This window comes from Lemur catta, chromosome 3, assembly GCF_020740605.2.
Source record: "Lemur catta isolate mLemCat1 chromosome 3, mLemCat1.pri, whole genome shotgun sequence".
Classification (NCBI taxonomy): domain Eukaryota; kingdom Metazoa; phylum Chordata; class Mammalia; order Primates; family Lemuridae; genus Lemur; species Lemur catta.
The window spans coordinates 116514502-116531466 of record NC_059130.1 but is presented as its reverse complement, the minus strand read 5'-3'; the positions used below and the strand labels follow the sequence as shown (position 1 = coordinate 116531466).

The window sequence follows — 16965 nt, the reverse complement described above, 5'->3', positions numbered from 1 at the left end:
GAGCTGGTCCCCTGGGCCATCACTCATGCATAGCAAAGGCTTTGTCAAGCAGAGGCTGCTTCCTGTTAGTCTGTGGATGTTTACTGGGTGCAGTTTTTCCTGGATGTGCCAAGCCGGGGCCAGGTGCTGGGGGTTCCGTGGTGAGCGAGCAGACGTGCCCACTGTTATCTGAAGTCCGCGTCACTTGTGCTGCTTGTTTCCTGGCCCCACGGGGAGAAGGTGCCACCCAGTCAGGCACCGAGGTTTGGGGCCCAGGTTGGATGTTGTGCCCGCTGTGCGCTCTTGGAGAAGTGACTCCACCTCTCTGAGCTTCTGGTTTCTTGTATGTCAAGCACAATAATCCCATACTCCCTCCTTCTAACTCTGGGCTGTTGTGCTGGGCGCATGAGGGTGTGGAGCACAAGGGTTTCTAAGCCAGCGGGGAGGTGATTAGCTGGTTTGGGGGCAAAGTTGACGCCATCACCTCGGCCTCTGCTGTATGGATTCATGTTTCTGGGGGGGGGTGCTGGCAGTGGAAGGGAAGTGATTTCACAGACTGCTAGAGTGTCTGAGATGGAGGGAGCCCTAAAGATCACTTGGTCCAGGCTTTTCCTTGTACAGATGGGGAAACTGAGGCCCCGAGGAGGCAGTGACTTGCCTAAAATAACACAGCTGGCCAACGTGATGCACACACATCAGGCTTTAGGCCAAGAACTGTCCATTTCTCAGCAGAACTCTCTCGAGAACCCCTGCTCTGCCAGGAAGAACTCGGGGCCTGGGGCAAGGTACGGAAGGTTCTGGAGCTAGGAGAGATGAGACGGGTTTTTCCTTTTATCTGTGTCCATATGAGGGGCAAAGCGGGGGCTCACAGTGGCACTGCTCCTGTAGCTACCCCTGGGGTGTCCATGTTCACCTGCAACCTTGGTGCAGTAGACCCCTGGGCTCCTCCCTGTGTCCCCTGTTCGGCCCCCTCTGCCCCAGCACAAGCCTGGGGAGCTAATCGGGAAGTAGAAATCAACTGCCCGGAAAAGAACGTGCATTAGTGCATTTCCAATATATGCCCTTTTTCTCCCCAAAAGAACTTGAGATCACTTCTGATAAAACCCCGCATACCCTGGGGGATGACACAGCTAAAAGAGACCTCAAACACTGGACAGAGAAGACCTGTGTGACCAGCCCAGGGGAGGGCCACCTGCCCCCGCTCAGCCCCACACTTGGCCCTGGGCTTCCTCATGTCCCATATGTTCTTGTTGTGGGATCCCGGGAGCCGGGCTGCGGATCTGCCTGTCCCAGGCCTGCCTCCAAGGAGGAGCTGGTTGCACGGGTTGGGCGTGGAATGGCCCATCTCCCCGCTGGTTCTGCAAAAGGTGCACATGATTTTTCCCAGGTAGAAGCTTGTGAAGGGGAGATCAAAGGTTGTTAGGAGGAGTTAAGGTAATGGAAGCTGAAATACCATTTTCTTCTAGTTGCATTCAAATTCCAGCTAGTCCTTGCAAAACTCACGAGAATGGGCATAAGAACGTTCTGGGACCCCCTTTCTCTCTGTGTGGCTGGTCTCACTTTGCTCTTGGCGGGAACTGAGGGGCAACCCCCGGGGAGCTCTCGGGCCAGTCTACAGCGCAGGCACTTGACGTGCTGATCAACACGCGGCAACACTGGCGATACCCTGGCACAGGTGGGATTTGTGGGCTTCTCACTGTGGTGGTGGGTGATGCCAACAGCAGGCCAAGAGGTCCCTTTGGTCATGTCTTCTCCCTGTCTCCTGGCTCTCTCTCCAGGCCAAGCAGTCCTTAGCTACGCTGACCAAGGATGTCCCCAAGCGGCATTCCCTTGCCATGCCGGGCGAGACGGTGCTCAACGGCAACCAGGAGTGGGTGGTGCAGGCAGACCTCCCGCTGACCGCAGCCATCCGGCAGAGCCAGCAGACTCTCTACCACTCACACCCCCCGCACCCTGCAGACCGGCAAGGTGAGTCCTGCCCCGGCCCGGCCCAGCCACGGCTGCAAGGAGCTTCCTAGGAGGCCATCTGACCCAGAGGGAAAGGCAACTTCTTTGTTCACACGACAGCAGTTTACAGAGTGTTGGGCAGAGACCTGAGGCTCGTGTAATTGAAAAGTCTAAGAGATGGACTTCAGGCATGGCTGGATCCAGAGGTTCAAACAATGGCTCTGGCTGCAGAGCGAGCAGTGTAGGCAGGGAACCCCCGGGAGGCCGTGTGACCTTCCAGGTGCGAGGTGGCGGCAGTGGGGGCTGAGCGAAGTCGATGGATTTGGGGCTGTGTCCTGGGGGCGCTGCTGCTGCTTGGACATGGGGTGTGGGGGAAAGAGCGGAGTAGTGGAGGCCTCTAGGTTTCCTGTACGGGAAGCTGGTGTAGGGCAGAGTTTAGGATCGCAGGTCTAGGGAACAGCCAGGTGGTAGGAGCACGTGAGCAGTCACGGACGTCCCAGAAACCCCCGCGTCTTGTCCCCCCCAGCCTGGCGAGGAGGGTCTGATGGATCCGGCTGTGGGAGGTTCTCCCCAGCAGCTGCTCTGTGGGAACATGAGAGGCAGAGAACTGGGCAAGTCTCTTCCCTTCTCTAGGCCTCAGTGTCCCCATCTGTATGATGGGGACACTGGGTCGAATCACCCGCAGGGTGGTCTAGGCGGGGACATCCTCTCCATCCCTCACTCACCAACTGTCCCTGCTTTCCAGCGGTCCGGGTGAGCCCCTGCCACTCCCGGCAGCCATCTGTCATCTCCGACGCATCTGCTGCCGAAGGCGACCGGTCGTCCACACCAAGTGACATCAACTCCCCTCGACACCGGACGCACTCCCTCTGCAACGTAAGGCCAGCAGCAGCAGGGCCGGGGCCCCTGGGCAGGGGCCGCATGGCGGGTGAAGCCGGCTCGCTGTTTCCTCTCGTCCCCCAGGGAGCGCGCTGGCGAATGCATTTCCTGTTCTGTTCTTTCCTTCGCAAGAAGCGATGGATGTGGGGAGAGAAAGAGATGAGGCCCGTTTGCTCCTTATGTCCGGGAGGGTGAGGAGGATCCAGAGGAAGCAGGCCTGGGTCGGCCACGGGGTCCGTGCAGCTGGAAATGGGGGGTGGGCCCTGTGTGGGACCTCGGGCTTCTCCTCCCAGACGTTGCCCACTGGAGCGCAGGGCCCGGCCAGCACCACCTCGCGTCCCTTTAGAGCCAGCTCTCCATCCTTCACCCCGTAGTCCGGGCACGTACTGCCCCTGGAGAGGCCTGCGGATTCCTTCTAAGTTTGTTTACTTTGCTTATTTCATCAAACATTTTTGATTCTCTGCTGGGCACCAGCTACCAAGAGGCACAAGTCCCAGCCACCTAGCTCCTGGGGGCTGGTGGGGCAGACAGACGGGCTCCGAAGCAGTGAGGGAGGCGGGTCCGGTGTCTGAGGACAGTTGGAAGCCTCGCTGAGGCTCATGGAACACTGGGGTCGGGGTGCGGGGACCCCTCTGAGTTTTCGTTCTATGACACAGATGTTGATACAGAGGCCTTCCCTGCCGTGTCCCAAAGACAGAGACTCCATAGGGCTGGGTCTTCAGTGGGCAGGGAGGCTTTTGCAAAAACGCAGTTATTGTTGCTTTATTAACTAGCAAAGTAGATAATAATAAAAGAAATGAGGTGAACACATCGGGCAAAACCATCACTTGCCGTTGGTATGATTGTCTACCTGGAGAACTCCAGAGGACAGCCTAGAAAGCCATTAGCACTAGCAGGAAGCAAGTACATCACTGTACTGGTTGAATATCAATTTATAAAAATCAATAGCTTTCCTATGTATGAGTAATAATGATGGAACCATTTTTTTCCCAAACTACAATAACAATGAAAAGTGCTTATAAAAATAGCTGAGACTAAGCAACAGCAGCCACCTTGGTGTGGCAGGGAGGGAGGGCAGCAGGCGTTACTGGCCCCGGGGGTCTCACGCAGCCCACGCAGGACGGGAAGAAGATCGGCCCTGCTCAGATCTGGGACTTTTTTTTTTTAGTGGGGCTTTAGGGAAGCAGTGTATTCTTGTCCCCAGAGCAGAATCCTAGTGACAGTCTGTCTTGATGACAGAGCCAAGACAAGGAAGGTGGGCCACTAGAGGGGCCTCTGATGTCCACTCCCTGCTCTGTAGGCCCCCCTTGGGGTCACGCCCAGAGCCAGCAGTGCCTTGGGCAGACACGCGACAGTGGCCACGCACATCCCAAATGAGAACACCTCCCCAAGGACCGTACTTTGTCTTCTCCTGGTGGCCCGAGGGGGCTCTGACAGCACAAATGCTTCTGGGCAATCCGTCCTGCAGAAGGGCTTCTCTGGGGGCCTCGCGACTTGCATTCGACAGAGGCCTCGCCTTTGCCCGGCCCAGCCTTGGCACATACCTGCCACTGCAGTTCCAGCACTTTTGTTTCCAGGCTCACCTTATGCAGGGCCCTGCCGCTAGGAAATGAGTGCCCTGATGAGCCAGTGGTCTGCATGCGGGCATCTCAGTGGGCGCCGGCCCCATTCTCTTACCCAGTGGTCCTACCCAGGGTAGAACTGTCTTAGCTGCCTGCAGAACGGGTTCCCTTTGCGACCCTCGAGATGGGACCGAAGATTAAACTACCATTGGTGACATCCCTCTCTTCCTCAACCCCCTTTATCCACTGTCTCAACAGGTGTGCACACAGGTAAGCCAGGAAGAGCCAGAAAATAGCTGCAGGTAACCCTCTGTCCTCAGGCATCTGACCTGGCACCAGTGAGAACAGTGTAGCCTGAACTACGGATCACCTCATCCTCTCACGCTCTGGCTGCTAATTTAGAACAGAGGTGGGGACTTAGCACAGAGAGGTTGGAGAAGTTGAGGGACATTGTTGCTTCTTGGCACTGTGCCTGCAATTCCAGAAACAACCACTAGAGGCTCCCCAGCAACGACTGCTGTGCTCTAAACCATCTCTTGCCTCCAGGCGGGCAGACGGTTCTGAGAGGCAGTGAAGACTTTTGCACACCCGCAGGCTACTAAGGTTCCCTCCCCGCCCACCTAGCGCAGGGCTGGCTACACGGCTGCCTGGGCCAGTGTGAGGCTCCCTGGGAAGGAGGGAAGATGCTCAGACCCTGTGGGTAGGGCTCCTGGGGCCGCCCAAAGCTCGGTCGGGACTGACTGTGCCCTGGAGCCCCTGCCTAGGAGCACTGTGCCAGGAGCAATCGGACAGTCCCCCATTTGAGCTGCAGCTCACCATTTAGTTAGCTGCATGGTGCTGGACTGTCTGGAGCCTGTCCTCGTGTCTGTGAATAGGGCTGATGAGCCCTGTCTGCACCTCCGCAAAATGAGAGATTCCGTGTGTTGCTTGTGGGGGAAGCTAGAGGCTACATAGTCTCCCAGGTCTGTTTCTGTCCGGAAATCCCTTATTTTGTATTTATTTTCTTTATTTTTTATGAAAAGCACCAAGTATAACCAAGCCCTAGTTCCAACGCCATTGCTGACCTATCCGGAGAGGAATTTAGAAGCCTTTGAGCGACTGATTTGTGGGTCAGAGGCTGTTGGGGGTCAAGAGGCCAGAGCGGGCAGGAGGCCTCTGTCCAGAACCCCTTGTCCAGGCAGCACCTTAATGAACCCCACGCTGCATCAACAAGCCACCCGGGAGTGTCTGCTTCGGGAAGTGGGGGGCAGGTGGGTCCCCACTGCAGGGCAGGGTGGCCACTGAGGGGTGGCTGCCTTCACGTGTGTCATGTGTCTCTGCTGTTTCATCTTCCTCTTCTCCTTTGGCTACAGGGCGACAGTCCCGGCCCAGTTCAGAAGAACCTGCACAACCCTATTGTACAGGTAGGTGTGCCTTCCCTGGCCGCAGGGCCCTCCCTCCACCCCAACTTGACCGTGACCTCATCCCTTGCTCCCCCAGGCCATCATTCCCATTTGCTTCCACACTCGGGCACCCAAGGCGGAGAGGAGTTAAGCCACACCTGAGTCACACGTGGGCTGGTGCCTGAGCCAGACTCAGCACCTGGGGCCGCCTCTTCTGTCCTCTGCCGGACTGTAGAGCTACTGTGTGCTCACATGTCCTCCATCCTACTGCCCTGGCCGGTGTCCTCCCCTGGCAGCCAGTTTTATAAAATGACCATTACCGTTTAGAGCCTGTTACCCCAGCTGATGGGCTCTTTGGGCCCCTTGCTGCCAGAAATGCTTTGACCATTTTTAGCATTTCACTATTCCACCGTGAGAGTGGGGAGGGGCTGCAGGGAGGACAGGACGACAAACGACAGGGATGTGAGGGTCAGCAGGGTCTCTGAGACCATCTCCCCAGTCCCGGGGCCCCACATGCTGGTCTGGGTACCACCTGTCTGCATCAGGGCCCACCAGGAAAGTGGCTCAAATGCACATTCCTGGGCCCTTCAACCTGGGGGTTCTGATCCACCAGGTGTGGGGTGAGGGCTGGAATTCAGGGAACTCTGAAGTGTTTTGGGAACCGTAAGTGTAGTCTAAACCTCACCTGTTTTGTGGGTGATGCCACCACGTGTCTGTATAAAGTACCTGGCGTCTGCAGACTCCACCCCCAGTCCCCGTAGCAGCCCCAACAGGAGAGCAGAGCAGACCACCACCGTCGTCATCCTTGTTGTTACTGTCCCCACGTCACAGACGAGAACATCTCGGGGGAGCCGGCGGGCTCTCCAGGGGTCCACAGGTGGTGACACAGTTGGGGCTGGAACCCAGCCCCAGCCGCCCCCAACAGCTGCACTGTCTCGTGTCCCAGGCTTTCAGGCGCAGGGCCCTTGGCCGGCACCGGCTCCAGCTTCCTCCTCATTTTCCGGCGTCTCCCACCCCCACTTGCCCTCATCGCTCACTGTGTGCTTAGTGCCCTGGCACCACAGACGGGGCCTCCTCGCATCACAGACAAAACCTCGCGGTGGCCAATTGCATGGATGTCCCCCTGCAAGCCCTGGACAAGCACCCGAGGGGTGTAGGCAAATGGAACTTAAGTAGCAATAACAGGACACACGACAACGGCAGGTCTTGTTTATTGACTGCCTATTAACACACCGGGCACTTTTCTCAGGTCTTTAGTGACATCCTCATGACAGTCGAGGACAGGTCCTATTCTTGCCCCCGAGGGCTTCCAGGACTGGCCCAAGTTTGCTCAGTGAGTGAGGGGCCGTCCCTGTCCCTCTGGCTTCTAGCTCAGAGCGGCCTGCCCGCCCCCGTCCTGCCCGCCACCCTCCACCCCCAGCTAAGCCCTGCTTTCTTCTCCCCTCCCTCTGCCACGCGGCTCCCGCCTCCTCAGTCACTAGAGGATCTTGAAGACCAAAAACGGAAAAAGAAGAAAGAGAAGATGGGATTCGGCTCCATCTCCCGCGTCTTCGCCAGAGGGAAGCAGCGGAAGTCCCTCGACCCAGGCCTCTTTGATGGTACCCGCCCCTGATTATTACATAGAGGAGGACGCGGACTGGTGATACGCGCCTCCCCGGCCCGTGCCCGGCGGGCGTGTGCGTGGAGCGTGCGTGGGGTGTGCGTGTGGCCGTGCGTGGGTGCGTGTGTTCGCGCACGCGTGGGTGCTGGGGGTGGCCGAGCGCCCCGACAGGCGAAACCACGCGTGTGACCCCTTCCCTCTGCGTCGCCACCTCTGTAATTGATGTACATACTACGAACCGTGTGTGAACATGTCAACTCTCTGTCGTCTTTGGAGCGATACAGTTGTGTTGTTAATCTGGTTTATTATTTTTCTTCAATGTTTATCTTTTTGTTTTTTTTTAATTTCTTTTTGTTTGGTTCATTGGTTTGTTTTGTTTCGTTTTTTCCCTTTCTCCTTCCCTCCTCCTTTTTTACGAAACTTGAAAACTTGAAGGACTGCTGTGTATTTGTAAATAACAAAACTATTGTGCACTCTGTGCTTGTAAATGTCCCTCGTCCAAACCGCTACTCCCGCAGCCCGTCTCGCCGAGGATGTGGTCTGTTTCCGATGTCCCCCTCTCCCCGCAGTGTGAACGTGTGGGACCAGACCCTGCTCTCGGGGTGCGCCCAAGTCACTTTAACCACACAATGCCATCGTCATCAGGGTAAGGTCTGCTCTCCGCAAAGACTCGCAAGCCCGGCCGGGGGGCCTTATCTTGGCTGGGTTTGGCAGAGGTCAAACGGGCTCTTTTTAAACGGCCTGCCAGTTTTTAAATTGCGTTGCCGTTTCTTTCTTTATGGAAAAAAAAAGAAAAAGAAAATTGTTGAGTTTAATTTATTTGCACAAATGCAGAAAACTTATTCTATCTAAATTATTACATAAATATCGGAATGTCTATTTTTCCATGGGGTGGGCGGGAGGCGGGTGTTTCTGTCGACTTGTCTGTTCTAGTACCATGCTGCTGCCAAACTGCAAATAGAGGTTAGGGTGGCCGGGACCCAGGGACTGCTGGATTTCAAAGCTTGCTTTTTCCGTCCTCTCCCTCCACCCCCTTCTTTTTTGTTCTCTCTCTTCCCCATTTTCCTGCCCCTGCATGAAAGTGCCCCTCACTTTCTTCCCACCCAGAGCTCTCTCCAGGCCTTTCTATGTATATTTATTTATCTGCCACACAGGACATGACCTCAGTGAGCAGAGTGCTGACTGTCACAGTCCCCATCTTTGGGTCTGTCTTTTGAGGGAGGCTGAGTCCAGGGGAGACAGCCCCCACCACACACCCACAGGGTACGACCCAGGAGGAGACCCTGGGCCCGACTCAGCCCCACTTAGAATCTCTCGGGGTCCCTCAGGCTCTGTCCTCCAGCTTGTCACAGCAGCCTGCGCCCACCCACCCCAGGCGAGGAGGGCTGGCAGGAACATCTGCCTGTTCAGGGAGCGGATTGGCCCCGAGGAGGCTGCACCAGCAGAGGGACCGTGGGCTTTGTAGCCCTGGGGGTGGAGGAGATGTGAGCTGCTCAGCCAGGTCCGCTCAAGGCCTAACACTCCATTTCCCCTTCCTGTCGGCCTGTGAATCCCCTTCTGCGCATCCTTACAGCTAACAGCCCAGTCCACACCTCTAGACAACAGTAGTCGCGCTTTCTGCTAACAGTAACATTTTCAGCTCTTAAAAAGAAGCAAGGAGAATTTCAAATGTTGGACCATCTCTGTATCAGAATGGATAGGTTATTTCCCCCCAAAGTATCTAAAACAAATAGAAAAGCCCCAGTCGGCCGCTCCCTTTCCTCCTGACCTGGCCCCAGGGGCAGGAAGGAGCAAGCAGGGTACCCATGAGGACCTTTCTGTCCTCCCTGGGCCAGGTTGTGTCACCGAGCCCAGGGTCGAGGGAGAGCAGCCGGGGCTGGCATCTTTCTCTACGGAGAGAGATTTCAGAAAATACTTTTCTCCCCCATGCATTTCTTTTTCGGTTGATTTTTATTGTTTTTCCCTTTACTTACAAAAAAATAAGATTGCAACCACTCCTGGTAATGATTTAGTAGTTCCTTTTCATTTCAGTTTTTGTAAATTAGGAGATAATTCTAAGAGTTACTAAGGATGATTTATTTAAGAGAACTACGTCAAATAGCGAATGAGTTATGGGTAACATTAGATGAAAATAACCTTTCCCGTGGGAAAGGTTTCTTGAAGGCATGGATGCAAATATAAAATATTAAAAAAAATCTAAATAAAGCTTATTTTAAAATATTATCGAATTCTACGTTATTTGATTGCTTCTATTTTGCTCCGGGTGGGAGGCTATGCCCCTCTGGGAGGCACAGGCCGCACGACCTGTTCCTTGGACTTTCAGGGCTGGGTCCTGGGGGGGGTGACGGGAGGGGCCGAGGAAAGCTGGCTGCATTCTGGGCCCATGGAGGGGCCGAGCCAGGGTAGCCTTCCAGAAACATCTCACCTCTGGACCCTGACCATAATTTGGAGGAGCTGCCAGCCCAGGGCTGCTCTGTGGTCCTAACGCACCACCCCCGTGCCGGGCACCCTGTGTCCTGGAGCTCGGTGGCCCCAGTCAGCTTTCATCTGCTTCCTCCTCCCTTGTTGCTCCTTCCAGAGGCCCAGACGTGGAGCCTGTGCCTTTGGGGCATGTTACTTCCCGCAGACCTCAGAAGGCCTCTGCGTCACCCCAGGTTCCCAGCCTCCCTGAGGGACTCGGCATAGCTTAAGAGAGACAGGGGGAGCCACAGGGCTTCCTGGATTGAAGCCCGAGCAAGCCAGGCTTTTCCAAGCCCCGTGAGATCTTCCCCCAACAAGACCCCACTGTGTGTCCCGAGAAGAGGCGGCTCAGGTAACCCCAAACCCTGACATAGTGCTCTCAACCTCCATCTCCCAAGTGAGAACAATTTCTCCCCAGAAATGAGGCTGGTAGAAGATGGGCCTTGTGACTCCCCTACCATCTCTGCTGGAAGAAAGCATAAGGCTACGTAATAGAGAGACCATGCCGACAAGGTCACTCAAAGCCACAGTACACAGTACCTCCTTTGTTAAAAGAACGGAGGACCCCAGTTCAGTGAGGACACAGGTGAATTTGCAGGATCAGGAAGGTCAGGAAAGTGCAGGACTGCAAGGAACTCAGGGTCATCTTTCCCAGCACTTCTCAACCTGGCCGCACCTTAAGAAAAGAAAATACCGATGTCAGGCCATACTGCTTGCATTGGAGTGTATTTAAACCTCCTCTGGCAATTGTAAAGAACCACAGGGCTAATGTGAGGAAGGCAAGTGTGGCCACATACATGCCCTTGCTACACTCTACTTGGCCCCATGCAGACATCACTAATCGATTGAAGAGCTCTTGCTTTTTATCCCAAAGTGGCATCTGATTTCTCACTTTATGTAGCCTCAGACAGCCACTGCCAGTCAATCAGACTTGGTGCACAAGGAGAAAGCCTATTTGTCATCCCAAAACTAGCTCAGCCCCTCACGCTGGACACATGGGGAAAACTTTGGCCCAGAAAGGAGTGACTTGGCCAGGGTCATGGCTGTTGGGACTACGATTGTACCCTGAGAAGGTAGTAAGGGCTGGGCCACATTTTGTTCAAATCATAGAAGCTCCACTCAAAAGCCACAGTACCTCCTTTGTTAAAAGAATCTTCTCTGAGAGCTTGCTCTAACTGGGCCATCTTCAAGTGGCACCTATTAGTCAGAAATTGAAGTAGGGCTGTCCTGGGCATCTAGGGCCAGTGTACCAGCTGCACAGGTTGTGCACTGCATTACTCCAGAGGTGCACCACTGACATTCTCCAGTGTCAGTGGTGCCCTGGTTCCCTGGGTTCAGTGCACAACCTGCATAGCTGTATTCAGTGGCCCTTCTGTGTGCTTTCCCACCCATGCTGCAGGCTCTAACGGTGTAACCAATAATAACAACAACAATAATAATATCTAACATTTATGAGGCGTTTACCATAGGTCCATGCTGCGCTCTTTACACATTAACTCAGTTAACCCCCCTGACAACCTGTGTTATCAATAAGACGACAGGTTAAATAAATCGTCTAGGCTTATGAAGCCAGGAAACAGCAGAACTGGGCTCCAGGCCCAGCGAATCTGGCTGCAGAGCTCAAGCCCTAGCAGCGACGGGGAACCTGCAGCCTTGGGGCCACATGTGGCCTTCTGGATCCTTGAGTTGAATCCAAATTTCATAGTACAAATTCTTTTAACAAAGGGATTTGTTCTGTGAAGTTTGGATTCAGTCAGGGGCCACACTTGGGGATCAGGAGGGACACATGTGGCCCTGAGGCTGCGGGTTCCCCACCTAACTGCAACTAAGCCCGGCACCTGCCCCTGGGGGACATCTTTGGTGCTTCAGCAGGGCCCAGTTTGACGGTCCCCTGCCCCCCAGTAGCCTCTGACACAGCCTGGCACCGCGTCACTTTTGTGACTGAGTCTATTTCCGTCAGCCTTTCCTACCGGCCCAGAAAGCCACCCCCACCCCGCACCCCGAGAGGAACTGGTGGGAGATCAGAACCAAAACTGGCTGCCGTCCGGCACCGGCTCCCCAGCCCTCCTCCTGGTCAGCTCAGCAGCAGAACTGCCTCCCGTTACCCTGCAGCCAACCCCTGACGGCGCCAGAGCTGCGGATCCTGAGGTTAGCGCCACCCTAACACCTGGGGAGGTGCGTGGTGCCCCTCGTGGCCACAGCATGAAACTGCGGCCCAGGCTAGCGCTGCTCCACACCTGTGGCCAGATGGCACCTGGGGAGTCCAGGTGGAGTGGGGTGAACCGTGGGGGGCAGCAGCCCTTGGACAATATGATTTTTAAAATCCCTACAGGCCCTCTCCCCAAAAACTTGCATTTTCTCAAAATGGACCTCACAGATTCCCCAGCCCCAGCCCATCTGCTCTGAACAAATGGCCCTTAAGCTTTTTCAACTGGGACCCCACCAGGTGGGGCAGAATGTGTCCTCGTCCCCTAACTCCCACGTGTTCCCATTGCCCAGCAGAAGAAGAACCCGGTAACAGTAAAGGATCAATAGGGAACACACTAGCTTATTCCTTACCTTATAGAAAGGGAGGTTCATAATTCTACATTATAAAATAATGCCCTATAAACTTAAAAATAACTTAGAAGTTTGTACATGAGAAGTTATTTAAATATCAAAGTCATAACACGTCACCAATACAGTGTCACCGTGCAGGCAAATTGAGGGTGTAAGTCTGGGATGGGAGCCGGGGTATGGCTGCACCTGGTTCATACCTGAACCATGAATGCATGATGTCGTAACGCTCGGTCGCTGGAAAGTACGCGAATGTGCAAATACGCAGCACTGCACTCCACGGGACAGCAAACTAAATCCGTGAGAAAAGGGTCCCAGGAGGATGAGAATAGCAGCCACTGAGAATCTTGACCCAGTCTTCCCACAAATGGCGGGACCTCCGATTCCCCAGCACATGCCTCTCAGAGCCTGCTGACATGGCCAGGCTGTGTGCCAAAGCCACACTCCTGAACCAGGGTCCCCAGAAAACACTGGCCGGCAGCTCATTTGCATTTCTAAGTTTCAGGTTTGGAAATCCCTGATTGCTTTGTTAATGGGTTATTAATGGGTTATCAGTAAGTAGCAGTGAAATGCACTAATACCAGAAAATCTATAAAATTACATGCCATGCTCCCAGAATCCTCAAAGGAAAGATTTGCCTTTGGGAAGTCATGTGTGCCCTGTCCAGAGAGCCCTTGCAGCCCTCCAGTGGGTTCCAGGCCATACCTGGATAATCACTCCCAGCTCTGGCCCTGCATCCAATTTCAAGCAAGTTGTTTAACGTGAGCCTCATCTGTAAAATGGGTATAATAACGTTCCCCTCCTCGTAGGCTCAGAAATGAGAGCTGAATGTGTTTAGGGCTGGCCCCATGATTTGTGTTCCTTGTGATTTGTGACATGTGGATTTAAGTTCAATGGGAGGTAGCAAAAAAGTGTGGAAGCAGTTTAATATGTCTTGAGCCCAATGGTGACTCAATCAAAACTTGTCCCTTGGGGTAAAATCAAGGCATCGGGCCATGTGAACCCCAAGTCCCTCCAGCAGCCGGGGTCTGTGAGCACCAGTCCGCAGTGCAGATTCAGTTCCAGTGTCGCTAGAGAACAGAATCCGGGCTGCTTTGCCTTGAAATAGGGAGAGCTTGAAGCATGTGGCCCTAGGATCCACCAGCCCTGACAGCATTTCTGGAGTCTAAGTAGAAACACACTGTCTGCCATGGCTACCATGGGAAGATTTGGACCATGCAAGTGGGCTGCCCAGCGCTGGGTTCTTGAGGCAGAAGTGGTACATTATTTATGCAAAGGGTTTCAGAGCTCAGGGCCAGCCTGGGCTGGCAGTAAGTCCTGCCTCTCTCGTGGAGCATTTGCTTTGTGCCATGCACTGTTCTAAGCTCCTTCCAGATATTCGCTCATATAATCCTTCCAACAGCTCTCCAAGATAAATATCATCCCCCTTTTACAGATGGACTAACCAAGGCACAGAGAGGTGAAGTTCTCACCCAAAATCGCACAGCTAGGAAGAGGCAGAACTGGGATTTAACCCCAGCAGTCTGGCTCTGGCGTCTGGGCTCTTGGTAACTTTGCTACGTATCTCAGGTCAACCACTGGCCCCCAGTTCCTTCCTCGCCAGGGTCAGCTGATGAACGGAAAGCTTCCGAGACCTCCAGAATGAAAGCCTCATTAGTAGGATGAGGCCAAACCCTGAGTAGGGCAGCTCTTTAGGGCTCAGCTCCTCAATCCAAAAGAGGAAGAGAGTGGAATAAATAGGGGGTTTGCAAACTGGGTTCCTCAGAGTCCCCTCAAGAAATTGCCACAGCTGGTGAAGGAACCAGCCGGCCGGGCTCCAGCCCGCCTTCAGCCACGAGCTCTGCGCTTACTGTTTTATACTCTGGATGTCCACGGAGGGGTCCACGTGGAGGGTTCTGTGATAGAGTAAGCAAGAAAGCAAGAAGAGACAGGAGGTTTGAGAACCACACCAGTACTTATCAAACCTGACCAAGCCTTGGGTTTTACAGACACAGATTCCCAGGCCCCATCCCCTAACTACTGAGCCAGAAGGTCTGAGGTTGGGGCCCTGGGGTCTGTGTACCTATAGAACAAGCTCCCAGTGTGGGCTCCTTCACGGGAGGTTCCATGGGGCAGCGGCAGCATCGTGCCCGTGGGGGACGGTGCAGACTTGCCAGGGACGTCATCAGGTAGGTGGAGGCCACCTTCCTGGGGCAGCCCCAGGGTCCCCCCCTGAGGGAGGAACCACACGCAGGCCAGACCCAGGCTGCCCCCGGCAACCTGCTGCTCGGGCCTTGCTGGCCCCGCGGAGCCGGGAGCAGAGGGCCTGGCACTGTCGAGTTTCTGCCGCCTCATGCCGGCCTCAGCAGCCTGCCGCCGTACCCCCCGCTGGGGTCACAGAGAGGTCCCCCGACTTTCCTAGAGGTGCACAGCCAGGGAAAGGCGGAGGAGGCAGGAGTCAAACCTGGGTGAGGTCCAAGTTCTGAGCAGGATGTCCATCCCACGCCCCCTGACCTGTGGCGACCCAGGCTTCTGTGAGCATCAGGTGGCCCTGCCAGCCTCAGTCTGGGACCAGTGGTGCTCCCTGGACACCAAGGATGAACCCCGAACCAGGAGCAAGCCAGCGCAGGCTGCACTCGGGGAAGCAGTCTATGTGGGGCTGCTACAGGGGCCCCTGGCCTCTGCCCACCCCTGTCCTCGGGCTCCTGAGGAGCCCCGGCCTTCTCCACTGGAAGCCCCACTGCCCCCAACCCGGCACCTCAGGCCCCGGGAACCTGGCTCTGGACTCCCGGTGTTCAGCTTGGTCAGGGACTCGCTGTGTGACCACAGGCAAGTCAGTCCCCCTCTCTGGGTCTCTCTAAAAAGACCAAAGCTGTGGTTGTCCACCTGTGGCCTATGGAGTCTTAGGATCAGAATGTCTAAGGCGGTAGGCAAGAGGGGGCTGCGGCAGCTGTGTCACAGGCCACCTCCCCCACCTGCCCTTTAGCCCGAGCTCCAGTTTGTTCAGCTGGTGGCTACGGTCTCATTTGAGCAAAGGGTGTGCGGCAGCAGTCGCGGCAGCATGGAAGGAAACCAGGGCCAGGTCCTCTCTGAGCTCCCTCCACGGCCTCCGAGCTGCTTCCAGGAGGGCAGGAGGGCATCGGCCTCTGGAGGAGTCACTCCCCCGGGCTCCCCCACTTCCCCGCTCACCCATCGGCGAGAGACAGAACAAGCCCCGCCTTAACCCTAGGAGAACAGGAAAATGTGGCCCCCAGCCTCTGAAAGTCTGGAAGATGAGGCCAGAGACTCCCTGGAAGGCCATGCACGTCCCCACATGAAGCACAGAGAGACTATTGAGCACTGCCTCTCCCGGGTCACAGCACTCTACAGTTTACAGCAGATGCAGGGGGAATGGCAGGCGGAGAGAAGAGTATAGATTCTGAGCAAACTCCCTGAGTTCCAACCTCAGTCCTGACCTCGCTACCTGGTGACCTTAGGCAGGTCACCTAACCTCTGTGCCTTAGTTTCCTCACTGGTGCAATAGGACAATAAGATACTAGGTCTGACGGTGGCTGCAGGATGGAAGGAGCCGGTATATATAAAAGGCTTAGTGACAGTGATGACGAAGGCAGTGACCTCATTCAGCCTCTCGCCAGCTCCGTGGGGCAGGCAGGCCAGGCCCTTTGTACAGGTGGGAAGACTGAGGCCCAGGTAAGTTCAGCAGCTCACCCCAGCCAGCCCAGGTACGAGATCAGAGGAAGCAAGAGTTTTGGAGCTGAGAGGGCTCCCAGGGGCCTGTCACCCACTCCCCTCTTGCAGCAGATGGGAGGGGCTTGCCCACAGCCCCGCAGGGCATCAGCGTCTGAGCCGGTTCTAGAACCCAGGGCCCCTAACTGGTGCCCGTCTGGCCAGTGCCTTGAGCTGTCTCAGACCATAAGATTCAGCTGGGAGGGGAAAAAAGATGCCCGGGCTAATAAGTTTTAGAAACGTTGCATCGTGTCTCTATCCCTTAGGGATCAACATGATGCATTAGTTTATCAAGACTCTGACAAGTTCTGCCATGAAGAAACATATTTCACATTTTCCTATCTAGTGTTTCCCAAACTTATGTGACCACAGAACCATGCATTTTCATCTCATCCGGTGGCTCACCGTCTGGGAAATATTGAGACAGATGACTTCTTCGGGGCCCCTTTAGCTCCAATACTCTGTACTGGTGGTACCGAGTCAGTTGTTCTTTGGAGATCTCGAAGCATGCCGCCAACCTGGCATTGTTTAGCCACAGGAAGTCCCTGTGGCTTGTGTGAGATCCCTGTGTCCCCAGCAGTGAGGTGAGCCACTCACAAGGCCAGGTGTGGTTGCTACTTGTCCATCTCGGCATCCCCTTTGTTCAGGAAGCAACTGAGGCAGGGACGAGCCCCCATGGATCGGCTGAGAAATGCCAGTCCCGGGGTGTTCTTTGGCTGCTGTCCCAGGTCCCAGGTAAAGACAGAGGGGCTGAGTCCACTGGCACAGGGCCCCGGGGGGATGGCACGCCCATGCTGCCCACGGCGTCTGGCCCCACCTGCCCTCCAGGGTGCCTTGTCACTCTTTGGAGACTCTGAGCTGCCTAATTGCTTTCTCTGGGACAGGCCGGACATGT

At 55.3% G+C, this 16965-nt stretch overlaps 1 protein-coding gene and 1 long non-coding RNA gene across 3 annotated transcripts in view; one reads left to right on the top strand and one right to left on the bottom strand.

Moving 5' to 3' along the window:
• Window positions 1-9570, top strand: part of KAZN (kazrin, periplakin interacting protein) — a 108339-nt gene extending 98769 nt beyond the window's left edge. Inside the window, exons 5-8 of one of the 2 annotated variants that reach the window (XM_045548664.1) lie at window positions 1758-1947; window positions 2672-2802; window positions 5720-5770; window positions 7224-9570. In XM_045548664.1, coding sequence (XP_045404620.1) covers window positions 1758-1947; window positions 2672-2802; window positions 5720-5770; window positions 7224-7361 — 510 coding nt within the window. In that variant the 3' untranslated portion in view covers window positions 7362-9570. The remainder of the gene's footprint in view (window positions 1-1757; window positions 1948-2671; window positions 2803-5719; window positions 5771-7223) is intronic. The other variant, XM_045548665.1, reaches the window with a different exon arrangement.
• LOC123635969 overlaps window positions 8042-16965 on the bottom strand; it is a 33538-nt gene continuing 24614 nt past the window's right edge. The window contains exons 2-3 of the long non-coding RNA XR_006734261.1: window positions 10350-10485; window positions 8042-8123 (exon numbers count right to left, since the gene is read on the bottom strand). This is a non-coding gene — a long non-coding RNA (uncharacterized LOC123635969). The remainder of the gene's footprint in view (window positions 8124-10349; window positions 10486-16965) is intronic.